The 13,048-nt window shown below is 56.4% G+C and overlaps 1 protein-coding gene across 1 annotated transcript in view; it reads right to left on the bottom strand.

Moving 5' to 3' along the window:
• LOC145340423 (V-type proton ATPase 116 kDa subunit a 2-like) overlaps nt 1-12,784 on the bottom strand; it is a gene marked incomplete at its 3' end in the record, with an annotated part of 44,355 nt that extends 31,571 nt beyond the window's left edge. The window contains exons 1-5 of the mRNA XM_080184893.1: nt 12,659-12,784; nt 7,514-7,592; nt 5,311-5,543; nt 5,135-5,229; nt 3,779-3,905 (exon numbers count right to left, since the gene is read on the bottom strand). Of these exons, the coding sequence (XP_080041019.1) occupies nt 3,779-3,905; nt 5,135-5,229; nt 5,311-5,543; nt 7,514-7,592; nt 12,659-12,775 (651 nt within the window). The remainder of the gene's footprint in view (nt 1-3,778; nt 3,906-5,134; nt 5,230-5,310; nt 5,544-7,513; nt 7,593-12,658) is intronic.
• Between the last annotated feature and the right edge of the window lie 264 nt (nt 12,785-13,048).

Genomic DNA, 13,048 nt, shown 5'->3' with positions numbered 1-13,048 from the left:
CCCGTTAATACTCCCCCAGTAACCCAGAGAGACTCCCGTTAATACTCCCCCAGTAACCCAGACAGACTCCCGTTAATACTCCCCCAGTAACCCAGAGAGACTCCCGTTAATCCTCCCCCAGTAACCCAGAGAGACTCCCGTTAATCCTCCCCCAGTAACCCAGACAGACTCCCGTTAATACTCCCCCAGTAACCCAGACAGACTCCCGTTAATACTCCCCCAGTAACCCAGACAGACTCCCGTTAATCCTCCCCCAGTAACCCAGAGAGACTCCCGTTAATCCTCCCCCAGTAACCCAGAGAGACTCCCGTTAATACTCCCCCAGTAACCCAGAGAGACTCCCGTTAATACTCCCCCAGTAACCCAGAGAGACTCCCATTAATACTCCCCCAGTAACCCAGAGAGACTCCCATTAATACTCCCCCAGTAACCCAGACAGACTCCCGTTAATACTCCCACAGTAACCCAGACAGACTCCCGTTAATACTCCCCCAGTAACCCAGATAGACTCCCGTTAATACTCCCCCCGTAACCCAGAGCGACTCCCGCTAATACTCCCCCAGTAACCCAGAGAGACTCCCATTAATACTCCCCCGTAACCCAGAGAGACTCCCGTTAATACTCCCCCAGTAACCCAGAGAGACTCCCGTTAATACTCCCCCAGTAACCCAGAGAGACTCCCGTTAATACTCCCCCAGTAACCCAGAGAGACTCCCGTTAATACTCCCCCAGTAACCCAGAGAGACTCCCGTTAATACTCCCCCAGTAACCCAGACAGACTCCCGTTAATACTCCCCCAGTAACCCAGAGAGACTCCCGTTAATACTCCCCCAGTAACCCAGAGAGACTCCCGTTAATACTCCCCCAGTAACCCAGAGAGACTCCCGTTAATACTCCCCCAGTAACCCAGACAGACTCCCGTTAATACTCCCCCAGTAACCCAGAGAGACTCCCGTTAATACTCCCCCAGTAACCCAGAGAGACTCCCGTTAATACTCCCCCAGTAACCCAGACAGACTCCCGTTAATACTCCCCCAGTAACCCAGAGAGACTCCTGTTAATACTCCCCGAGTAACCCAGATAGACTCCCATTAATACTCCCCAAGTAACCCAGAGAGACTCCCGTTAATACTCCCCCAGTAACCCAGAGAGACTCCCGTTAAAACTCTCCTAGTAACTCAGGTAGACTCCCGTTAATACTCCCCCAGTAACCCAGACAGACTCCCGTTAATACTCCCACAGTAACCCAGAGAGACTCCCGTTAATACTCCCACAGTAACCCAGATAGACTCCTGTTAATACTCCCCCAGTAACCCAGACAGACTCCCGTTAATACTCCCCCAGTAACCCAGATAGACTCCCGTTAATACTCCCCCAGTAATCCAGAGAGACTCCCGTTAATACTCCCCCAGTAATCCAGAGAGACTCCCGTTAATACTCCCCTAGTAACCCAGAGAGACTCCCGTTAATACTCCCCCAGGTATTGGGTGGGGAATGTGTGGAATTCACTCCCACAGAAGGTAGTTGAGGCCAAAACGTTGTGTGATTTCAGGAAGAAATTAGATTTCGCTCTTGGGACTAAAGGGATCGAGGGGAGGCGATGGCTTAGTGGTATTATCACAAGACGATCAATTAATCCCCAGACTCAGCTAATGTTCTGGGGGACCCGGGTTCGAATCCCACCACGGCAGATGGTGGAATTTGAATTCAATAAAAAATATCTGGGATTAAGAATCTCCTGATGACCCATTGTGGGAAAAACCCATCTGGTTCCCTTTAGGGAAGGAAATCTGCCGTCCTTACCCCGGTCTGGCCTACATGGGACTCCAGAGACACAGCAATGTGGGTGACTCTCAACTACCCTCCAGGGGTAACTGGGGATGGGCAATAAATACTGACCCAGCCAGTGACCCCCGTGTCCCAGGAATACATATTAAATAATCTCTCTATCCCACCTCTCATTCCCTCACCCAGTGGCTCACTCTTTCTACGGTAAGTTTGGAGATGACGCCAAGATTGGTGGCAAAGTGGACAGAGAAGAAAGTTATCTCCAATTGCAATGGGATCTTGATCAATTGGGCCAGTGGGCAGACGAATGGCAGATGCAGTTTAATTCAGATAAATGCGAGGTGATGCATTTTGGTCGATTGAACCAGGGCAGGACTTACTCAGTTAATGGTAGGGCGTTGGGGAGAGTTACAGAACAAAGAGATCTAGGGGGACAGGTTCATAGCTCCTTGAAAGTGGAGTCACAGGTGGACAGAGTGGTGAAGAAGGCATTCGACATGCTTGGTTTCATCGGTCAGAACATTGAATACAGGAGTTGGGACGTCTTGTTGAAGTTGTACAAGACATTGGTAAGGCCACACTTGGAATACTGTGTACAGTTCTGGTCGCCCTATTATAGAAAGGATATTATTAAACTAGAAAGAGTGCAGAAAAGATTTACTAGGATGCTACCAGGACTTGATGGATTGAGTTATAAGGAGAGGCTGGATAGACTGGGACTTTTTTCTCTGGAGTGTAGGAGGCTGAGGGGTGATCTTATAGAGGTCTATAAAATAATGAGGGGCACAGATCAGCTAGATAGTCAATATCTTTTCCCCAAAGGTAGGGGAGTCTAAAACTAGAGGGCATAGGTTTAAGGTGAGAGATACCTAGGAGTACTGTGTACAGTTTTGGTCTCCTTACTTGAGAAAGGATATACTGGCACTGGAGGGGGTGCAGAGGAGATTCACTAGGGTGATTCCGGAGTTGAGAGGGTTGGCTTATGAGGAGAGACTGAGTAGACTGGGGCTATACTCATTGGAATTCAGAAGAATGAGGGGAGATCTTATAGAAACATATAAGATTATGAAGGGAATCGATAAGATAGAAGCAGGGAAGTTGTTTCCACTGGCGGGTGAAATTAGAACGAGGGGGCATAGCCTCAAAATAAGGGGGAGCAGATTTAGGACTGAGTTGAGGAGGAACTTCTTCACACAAAGGGTTGTGAATCTGTGGAATTTCCTGCCCAGTGAAGCAGTTGAGGCTCCCTCATTGAATGTTTTTAAGGCAAGGATAGATAAATGTTTGAACAGTAAAGGAATTAAGGGTTATGGTGAGGGGGCGGGTAAGTGGAGCTGAGTCCACAAAAAGATCAGCCATGATCTTAGGATGTAGAAGCTATTGAAAGGGTACAGAGGAGATTTACAAGGATGTTGCCTGGACTGGGAGGCATGCCTTATGAGGATAGGTTGAGGGAGCTGGGACTCTTCTCCCTGGAGAGACGAAGGTTGAGAGGCGACCTGATAGAGGTTTATAAAATGTTGAGAGGAATAGATAGGGTGGACTCTCAGAGGCTATTTCCCCGGGTTGAAATGGTCGCTACGAGAGGACACAGATTTAAGGTGCGGGGAGGGAGGTTCAGAAGTGATGTTAGGGGTAAGTTTTTCACTCAGAGGGTGGTGAGTGAATGGAATCGGCTGCCGTCAGTGGTGGTGGAGGCGAACTCGCTGGGGTCTTTTAAAAGACTTCTGGATGAGTCCATGGGGTTTAATGGGATTGGGGGTTATAGATAGGCCTGGTAGGTAGGGATAGGATCGGCGCAGCTTGTGGGCCGAAGGGCCTGTTTGTGTTGTAGTGTTCTATGTTCTATTGAGTGGCGGGGCAGGCCCGAGGGGCCAGATGGCCTACTCCTGCTCCTAGTTCTGATGTTTAAACCTCGATCACTCCATAACTCTCGCCTCGCACTCCGTCCAACCCGCCCTCCCTCACTCTCTCGCGCTCGGACACTCACTGTCACGGGGTCCTCCATGGCCTCTGGAACCTCGGAGAAGTTGACAATCACGTAGCCACAGCAGGCTCTCCAGAGGAGCCTCTCGAAGGCCGCCAGCTTCCAGGGGTGAATAATTCCAGCCACAAAGCTGCAAAACACACGGGAATGTGGCCTTAACCCGGAGTGCCGCACTGTCAGAGGGTCAGTGCTGAGGGAGCGCCGCACTGTCAGAGGGTCAGTGCTGAGGGGGTGCCGCACTGTCAGAGGGTCAGTGCTGAGGGAGTGCCACACTGTCAGAGGGCCAGTGCTGAGGGAGTGCCGCACTGTCAGAGGGTCAGTGCTGAGGGAGTGCCGCACTGTCAGAGGGTCAGTGCTGAGGGAGTGCCGCACTGTCAGAGGGTCAGTGCTGAGGGAGTGCCGCACTGTCAGAGGGTCAGTGCTGAGGGAGTGCCGCACTGTCAGGGGGTCAGTGCTGAGGGAGTGCCGCACTGTCAGAGGGTCAGTGCTGAGGGAGTGCCGCACTGTCAGAGGGTCAGTGCTGAGGGAGTGCCGCACTGTCAGGGGGTCAGTGCTGAGGGAGTGCCGCACTGTCAGAGGGTCAGTGCTGAGGGAGTGCCGCACTGTCAGAGGGTCAGTGCTGAGGGAGCGCCGCACTGTCAGAGGGTCAGTGCTGAGGGAGTGCCGCACTGTCAGAGGGTCAGTGCTGAGGGAGTGCCGCACTGTCAGAGGGTCAGTGCTGAGGGAGTGTCGCACTGTCAGAGGGTCAGTGCTGAGGGAGTGTCGCACTGTCAGAGGGTCAGTGCTGAGGGAGCGCCGCACTGTCAGAGGGTCAGCGTTGAGGGAGTGTCGCACTGTCAGAGGGTCAGTGCTGAGGGAGTGCCGCACTGTCAGAGGGTCAGTGCTGAGGGAGTGCCGCACTGTCAGAGGGTCAGTGCTGAGGGAGTGCCGCACTGTCAGAGGGTCAGCGTTGAGGGAGTGTCGCACTGTCAGAGGGTCCGTGCTGAGGGAGTGTCGCACTGTCAGAGGGTCCGTGCTGAGGGAGTGCCGCACTGTCAGAGGGTCAGTGCTGAGGGAGTGCCGCACTGTCAGAGGGTCAGTGCTGAGGGAGTGCCGCACTGTCAGAGGGTCAGTGCTGAGGGAGTGCCGCACTGTCAGAGGGTCAGTACTGAGGGAGCGCCGCACTGTCAGAGGGTCAGTGCTGAGGGAGTGCCGCACTGTCAGAGGGTCAGTGCTGAGGGAGTGCCGCACTGTCAGAGGGTCAGTACTGAGGGAGTGCCGCACTGTCAGAGGGTCAGTGCTGAGGGAGTGCCGCACTGTCAGAGGGTCAGTACTGAGGGAGCGCCGCACTGTCAGGGGGGTTGGGGACGGGGAACGTACCTGAGTTGTGACTCCAGAGTCCGGGTGAGGGTGGGGTCGAGCAGGGGCTCGTGATCCGTGAATCTCCGGCTTCGGACGGGACTCCCCAAACTGTGCTGTAAGAGAAAGAGAGAGAGAGTGAGAGGCGCACCCCCGTGCGCTGGGTCATACCCCTCCCTCGCCGGGCACACACTCACCCCCTGGTTGGTGAAGGCCTGTGTCTCCCTCAGCACCTCGCGGTATTGCTCCATCTCTCGCAGCCGCTTCTTGAGTGAATCCCGATTCCCGCTGACTTCCCGCAGCTCCCGCTGCAGCTGCTCACACTCTTCCTGGATCAAGAGGACATCCTTGGGCGCAGGGGCACTGAGGTCAACAGACTGGTCCACACGCAGGCGGAGATCCGCCTTCTTAACCTCATCCTCCAGGTAACCTGAGAGAGGGAGAGGGAGAGAGAGGGACAGAGGGAGAGACGGGTGAGGGACAGAGGGAGAGAATTATTTTCGGGTGAATTATTTCGGTGAATTATTTTGGGTGAATTATTTTGGTGAATTATTTCGGTGAATTATTTTGGGTGAATTATTTCGGTGAATTATTTTGGGTGAATTATTTTGGGTGAATTATTTCGGTGAATTACTTTGGGTGAATTATTTTCGGTGAATTATTTCGGTGAATTATTTTGGGTGAATTATTTTGGGTGAATTATTTCGGTGAATTATTTCGGTGAATTATTTCGGTGAATTACTTTGGGTGAATTATTTTCGGTGAATTATTTCGGTGAATTATTTTGGGTGAATTATTTTGGGTGAATTATTTTCGTTGAATTATTTTCGGTGAATTATTTCGGTGAATTATTTTGGGTGAATTATTTGGGTGAATTATTTCGGTGAATTATTTTGGGTGAATTATTTCGGTAAATTATTTTCGTTGAATTATTTTCGGTGAATTATTTTGGGTGAATTATTTCGGTGAATTATTTTGGGTGAATTATTTTGGGTGAATTATTTTCGTTGAATTATTTTCGGTGAATTATTTCGGTGAATTATTTTCGGTGAATTATTTTGGTGAATTATTTGGGTGAATTATTTTCGTTGAATTATTTTCGGTGAATTATTTTGGGTGAATTATTTCGGTGAATTATTTTGGGTGAATTATTTTCGTTGAATTATTTTCGGTGAATTATTTTGGGTGAATTATTTCGGTGAATTATTTTGGGTGAATTATTTTCGTTGAATTATTTTGGGTGAATTATTTCGGGTGGAATTATTTTGGGTGAATTATTTTGGGTGAATTATTTTGGGTGAATTATTTCGGTGAATTATTTTGGGTGAATTATTTTCGTTGAATTATTTTGGGTGAATTATTTTCGGTGAATTATTTTGGGTGAATTATTTTGGGTGAATTATTTTCGTTGAATTATTTTCGGTGAATTATTTTGGGTGAATTATTTTGGGTGAATTATTTCGGTGAATTATTTTGGGTGAATTATTTTGGGTGAATTATTTCGGTGAATTATTTCGGGTGTATTATTTTGGGTGAATTATTTCGGTGAATTATTTTGGGTGAATTATTTCGGTGAATTATTATGGGTGAATTATCTTGGGTGAATTATTTCGGTGAATTATTTTGGGTGAATTATTTTGGGTGAATTATTTCGGTGAATTATTTTGGGTGAATTATTTTGGGTGAATTATTTCGGTGAATTATTTTGGGTGAATTATCTTGGGTGAATTATTTCGGTGAATTATTTGGGTGAATTATTTTGGGTGAATTATTTCGGTGAATTATTTTGGGTGAATTATTTTGGGTGAATTATTTCGGTGAATTATTTTGGGTGAATTATTTCGGTGAATTATTTTGGGTGAATTATTTCGGTGAATTATTTTGGTGAATTATTTCGGTGAATTATTTTGGGTGAATTATTTTGGGTGAATTATTTCGGTGAATTATTTTGGGTGAATTATTTTGGGTGAATTATTTCGGTGAATTATTTTGGGTGAATTTATTTCGGTGAATTATTTTGGGTGAATTATTTCGGTGAATTATTTTGGGTGAATTATTTTGGGTGAATTATTTCGGTGAATTATTTTGGGTGAATTATTTCGGTGAATTATTTTGGGTGAATTATTTCGGTGAATTATTTCGGTGAATTATTTGGGTGAATTATTTTGGGTGAATTATTTCGGTGAATTATTTCGGTGAATTATTTTCGGTGAATTATGTTGGGTGAATTATTTCGGTGAATTATTTTCGGTGAATTATTTTCGGTGAATTATTTCGGTGAATTATTTCGGTGAATTATTTTCGGTGAATTATTTCGGTGAATTATTTTCGGTGAATTATTTTGGGTGAATTATTTCGGTGCTCTCTCCCGTTACACGGTGTGAATGAAGGGAAACTCACTGAATGTCCGTTCGAGTTCCTCACACCTTCGAATCTCCCCGACAAACCGGCGCTGGAACAGATTGGTGTTGGGATTCAACTGGAGAGAGAGAGAGACGGGGGGGGGCGGTTAATCAGCGAGGGGCAGGGGGTTTGGGAGAAAAATATTAGGTGGGAAGAAGTGATCCTCCCCCCACCCGTCACTTCGTTCCCCCACCCCGTCCCTCCCGTGTTCTCCCTCTCTCTCTCCCCCGTTCCCCTCTCTCCCCCATTCCCCCCCCTCTCTCTCACCCCGTTCCCCCTCTCTCCCTCGTTCCCCCCCTCTCTCTCTCCCTCCCCCCGTTCCCCCCATCTCTCTCTCTCTCTCTCCCCCGTTCCCCCCCACTCTCTCCCCCGTTCCCCCCCCCTCTCTCTCTCCCCCCCGTTCCCCCCCTCTCTCTCTCCCCCCGGTCCCCCCCTCTCTCTCTCTCTCCCCCTTCCCCCTCTCTCTCTCTCTCCCCCCGTTCCCCCCCCTCTCTCCCCCCTTTCCCCCCCTCTCTCTCCCCCCGTTCCCCCCTCTCTCTCTCCCCCTGTTCCCCCCTCTCTCTCTCTCCCCCGTTCCCCCCCCCCTCTCTCTCTCCCCCCGTTCCCCCCTCTCTCTCTCTCTCTCCCCCGTTCCCCCCCTCTCTCTCTCTCTCCCCCGTTCCCCCCCTCTCTCTCTCTCTCTCCCCCCGTTCCCCCCCCCCTCTCTCTCTCTCTCCCCCGTTCCCCTCTCTCTCTCTCCCCACATTCCCCCCCTCCCCCCGTTCCCCCCCCTCTCTCCCCCCGTTCCCCCCTCTCTCTCTCTCTCTCCCCCCATTCCCCCTCTCTCTCTCTCTCTCCCCCGTTCTCCCCCTCTCTCTCTCTCTCCCCCGTTCCCCCCTCTCTCTCTCCCCCGTTCCCCCCCTCTCTCCTCTCTCTCCCCCCGGTTCCCCCCTCTCTCTCTCTCTCTCTCTCCCCCTTTCCCCCTCTCTCTCTCTCTCTCCCCCGTTCCCCCCTCTCTCTCTCTCTCCCCCGTTCCCCCCTCTCTCTCTCTCCCCCCATTCCCCCCCTCTCTCTCTCTCTCTCCCCCGTTCCCCCCCCCTCTCTCTCTCCCCCCGTTCCCCCCCCTCTCTCTCTCTCTCTCCCCCCGTTCCCCCCCCTCTCTCTCCCCCCGTTCCCCCCCTCTCTCTCCCCCCGTTCCCCCTCTCTCTCTCTCCCCCGTTCCCCCCTCTCTCTCTCTCCTCTCCCCCCGTTCCCCCTCTCTCTCTCCCCCCCCGTTCCCCCCTCTCTCTCTCCCCCCGTTCCCCCCTCTCCTCTCTCCCCCCGTTCCCCCCTCTCTCTCTCCCCCCGTTCCCCCCCCCTCTCTCTTCTCTCCCCCCATTCCCCCCCTCTCTCTCTCTCTCTCCCCCCGTTCCCCCCCCTCCCCCCTCTCTCTCTCTCCCCCGTCCCCCCCCTCCCCCCTCTCTCTCTCTCCCCCGTTCCCCCCCTTCTCTCTCTCCCCCGTTCCCCCCCTCTCTCTCTCTCTCTCCCCCGTTCCCCCCCTCTCTCTCCCCCCGTTCCCCCCCCCTCTCTCTCTCTCTCTCCCCCCGTTCCCCTCTCTCTCCCTCCCCCGTTCCCCTCTCTCTCCCTCCCCACATTCCCCCCTCCCCCCGTTCCCCCCCCCTCCCCCCGTTCCCCCCCCTCTCTCTCTCTCTCCCCCATTCCCCTCTCTCTCCCCCCGTTCCCCCCCTTTCTCTCTCTCTCTCCCCCCTTTCCCCCTCTCTCTCTCTCTCCCCCGTTCCCCCCCTCTCTCTCTCTCTCTCCCCCCGTTCCCCCCCTCTCTCTCTCTGTCTCCCCCCGTTCCCCTCTCTCTCTCTCCCCACATTCCCCCCCTCCCCCCGTTCCCCCCCCCCTCCCCCGTTCCCCCCCACCTCTCTCCCCCATTCCCCCCCTCTCTCTCCTCTCTCCCCCCGTTCCCCCCCCTCTCTCTCTCTCTCCCCCCTTTCCCCCTCTCTCTCTCCCCCGTTCCCCCCTCTCTCTCTCTCTCTCCCCCATTCCCCCCTCTCTCTCTCTCTCTCCCCCGTTCCCCCCTCTCTCTCTCTCTCCCCCCGTTCCTCCCTCTCTCTCTCCCCCCGTTCCCCCCTCTCTCTCTCTCTCCCCCCATTCCCCCCCCCTCTCTCTCTCTCTCCCCCGGTCCCCCCTCCCCCCCGTTCCCCCTCTCTCTCTCTCCCCCGTTCCCCCCCTCTCTCTCTCTCTCTCCCCCATTCCCCCTCTCTCTCTCTCTCTCCCCCCGTTCCCCCCCTCTCTCTCTCCCCCCCCGTTCCCCCCTCTCTCTCTCTCCCCCCGTTCCCCCCTCTCCTCTCTCCCCCCGTTCCCCCCCTCTCTCTCCCCCCGTTCCCCCCCCTCTCTCTCTCTCCCCCCCGTTCCCCCCTCTCTCTCTCTCCCCCCCCGTTCCCCCCCTCTCTCTCTCCCCCCGTTCCCCCCCCTCTCTCTCTCTCTCCCCCCATTCCCCCTCTCTCTCTCTCTCCCCCGTTCCCCCTCTCTCTCTCTCTCCCCCGTTCCCCCCTCTCTCTCTCTCCCCCCATTCCCCCTCTCTCTCTCTCTCCCCCCGTTCCCCCCCTCTCTCTCTCTCTCTCCCCCCGTTCCCCCCCCTCTCTCTCCCCCCGTTCCCCCCCCCCTCTCCCCCCGTTCCCCCCCTCTCTCTCTCCCCCCGTCCCCCCCTCTCTCTCTCTCTCCCCCGTCCCCCCTCTCTCTCTCCCCCCGTTCCCCCTCTCTCTCTCTCTCTCCCCCCGTTCCCCCCTCTCTCTCTCTCTCTCCCCCGTGCCCCCCTCTCTCTCTCTCTCCCCCCGTTCCCCCCCCCTCTCTCCCCCCGTTCCCCCCCTCTCTCTCTCTCTCCCCCCGTTCCCCCCTCTCTCTCTCTCCCCCCGTTCCCCCCTCTCTCTCTCTCCCCCGTTCCCCGCTCTCTCTCCCCCCGTTCCCCCCCCTCTCTCTCTCCCCCCTTCCCCCCCCTCTCTCTCTCTCTCCCCCCTTTCCCCTCTCTCTCTCTCCCCACATTCCCCCCCTCCCCCCGTTCCCCCCCCCCGTTCCCCCCCTCTCTCTCTCTCTCTCCCCCCATTCCCCCTCTCTCTCCCCCCGTTCCCCCCTTTCTCTCTCTCTCTCCCCCCTTTCCCCCTCTCTCTCTCTCTCTCCCCCGTTCCCCCTCTCTCTCTCTCTCTCCCCCGTTCCCCCCTCTCTCTCTCTCCCCCCGTTCCCCCCCCCTCTCTCTCCCCCGTTCCCCTCTCTCTCTCTCCCCCCGTTCCCCCCTCTCTCTCTCTCCCCCCGTTCCCCCTCTCTCTCTCTCCCCCCGTTCCCCCCTCTCTCTCTCTCTCCCCCCGTTCCCCCCTCTCTCTCTCTCCCCCCGTTCCCCCCCTCTCTCTCTCCCCCCGTTCCCCCCCCTCTCTCTCTCTCCCCCCGTTCCCCCCCTCTCTCTCTCTCTCCCCCCGTTCCCCCCCTCTCTCTCTCTCTCTCCCCCCGTTCCCCCCCTCTCTCTCTCTCCCCCCGTTCCCCGCTCTCTCTCTCCCCCCGTTCCCCCCCTCTCTCTCTCTCTCCCCCCATCCCCCCCCCTCTCTCTCTCTCTCCCCCCGTTCCCCCCCCTCCCCCCTCTCTCTCTCTCCCCCGTTCCCCCCTCTCTCTCTCTTCTCCCCCGTTCCCCCCCTCTCTCTCTCTCTCTCCCCCCGTTCCCCTCTCTCTCTCTCCCACATTCCCCCCCTCCCCCCGTTCCCCCCCCCCCGTTCCCCCCCTCTCTCTCTCTCTCTCCCCCCATTCCCCCTCTCTCTCCCCCCGTTCCCCCCCTTTCTCTCTCTCTCTCCCCCCTTTCCCCCTCTCTCTCTCTCTCTCTCCCCCGTTCCCCCCTCTCTCTCTCTCTCCCCCGTTCCCCCTCTCTCTCTCTCTCTCCCCCCGTTCCCCCCCTCTCTCTCTCCCCCCCCCCGTTCCCCCCTCTCTCTCTCTCTCCCCGTCCCTCTCTCTCTCTCTCTCCCCCCGTTCCCCCTCTCTCTCTCTCCCCCCCCCGTTCCCCCCTCTCTCTCTCTCCCCCGTTCCCCCCTCTCTCTCTCCCCCCGTTCCCCCCCCCTCTCTCTCTCTCCCCCCGTTCCCCCCTCTCTCTCTCCCCCGTTCCCCCCCCCTCTCTCTCCCTCCCCCCCTTCCTCTCTCTCCCTCCCCCCCTTCCTCTCTCTCCGTCCCCCCCCCCCATCCCCCCCTCTCTCCGTCCCCCCTCTCTCCGCCCCCCCCCCGTCGTCCCCCCTCTCTCTCCGCCCCCCACTCTCCGTCCCCCCCCATCTCCGCACCCCCCCCTGTCCCCCCCCTCTCTCCATCCCCCCCCTCTCCGTCCCCCCCCGTCCCCCTCTCTCTCCGTTCCCCCCTCCGTCCCCCCCTCTCTCTCCGCCCCCCCCCCTCCGCCCCCCTCTCTCTCCGTTCCCCCCCCCTCTCCATTCCCCCCCCTCTCTCCGTTCCCCCCCCCTCTCCATTCCCCCCCCTCTCTCCGTTCCCCCCCCCTCTCCATTCCCCCCCTCTCTCCGTTCCCCCCCCTCTCTCCGTTCCCCCCCCCTCTCCGTTCCCCCCCCTCTCTCCGTTCCCCCCCCCTCTCCGTTCTCCCCCCTCTCTCCGTTCCCCCCCCTCTCCGTTCCCCCCCCTCTCTCCGTTCCCCCCCCCTCTCCGTTCCCCCCCCTCTCTCCGTTCCCCCCCCTCTCCGTTCCCCCCCCCTCTCTCCGTTCCCCCCCCCTCTCCGTTCCCCCCCTCTCTCCGTTCCCCCCCCTCTCCATTCCCCCCCCTCTCTCCATTCCCCCCCCTCTCTCCGTTCCCCCCCCCTCTCCGTTCCCCCCCCTCTCTCCGTCCACCCCCCTCCGTCTCCCCCCCTCTGTCTCTCCGTTGTCACCCCTCTCTCTCCGTCGTCCCCCCTCTCTCTGTCCCTCCCCCGTCCCTCCCCTCTCTGTCCCCCCTCTCTCTCTCCCCACATTCCCCCCCTCCCCCCGTTCCCCCCCCCCTCCCCCCGTTCCCCCCCCCCTCTCTCCTCCCGTTCCCCCCCCCCTCCCCCCGTTCCCCTCTCTCTCTCTCTCCTCCCCCCCCCCTCCCCCCCTCTCTCTCTCTCTCTCCCCCCCCCCCCTCTCCCCCGTTCCCCCTCTCTCCCCCCCCCTCTCTCTCTGGGATCCGTACATCTCGGAACTCCACCAGTCCGATTTCCCCCAGTTCGGCCACACACTGATACGCCGTTCCCGACTGCAGGAAGAGTTGCGCCAGACACATTTCCTCACTGCGGAACAGAGAACCCATCACTACCCCCCCACCTCTCTCTCTGTCTCTCTCTCTCTCTGTCTGTCTCTCTCTCTCTATCTCTCTCTCTCTGTCTCTCTCTCTCTGTCTCTCTGTCTCTCTCTCTCTCTGTCTCTCTCTCTGTCTCTCTCTCTCTGTCCTCTCTCTCTCTCTCTCTCTCTCTCTCTGCTCTCTCTCTCTCTGTCTCTCTCTCTCTCTGTCTCTCTCTCTGTCTCTCTCTCTCTGTCTCTCTCTCTCTGTCTCTCTCTCTCTCTCTCTCTCTCTCTCTCTCTG

This window comes from Carcharhinus amblyrhynchos, unplaced genomic scaffold (assembly GCF_965287045.1).
Source record: "Carcharhinus amblyrhynchos unplaced genomic scaffold, sCarAmb.v2.hapA chromosome_1000, whole genome shotgun sequence".
Classification (NCBI taxonomy): domain Eukaryota; kingdom Metazoa; phylum Chordata; class Chondrichthyes; order Carcharhiniformes; family Carcharhinidae; genus Carcharhinus; species Carcharhinus amblyrhynchos.
Note: the sequence above shows the minus strand (reverse complement) of the source record. Positions and strands in the feature narration are given on the sequence as shown.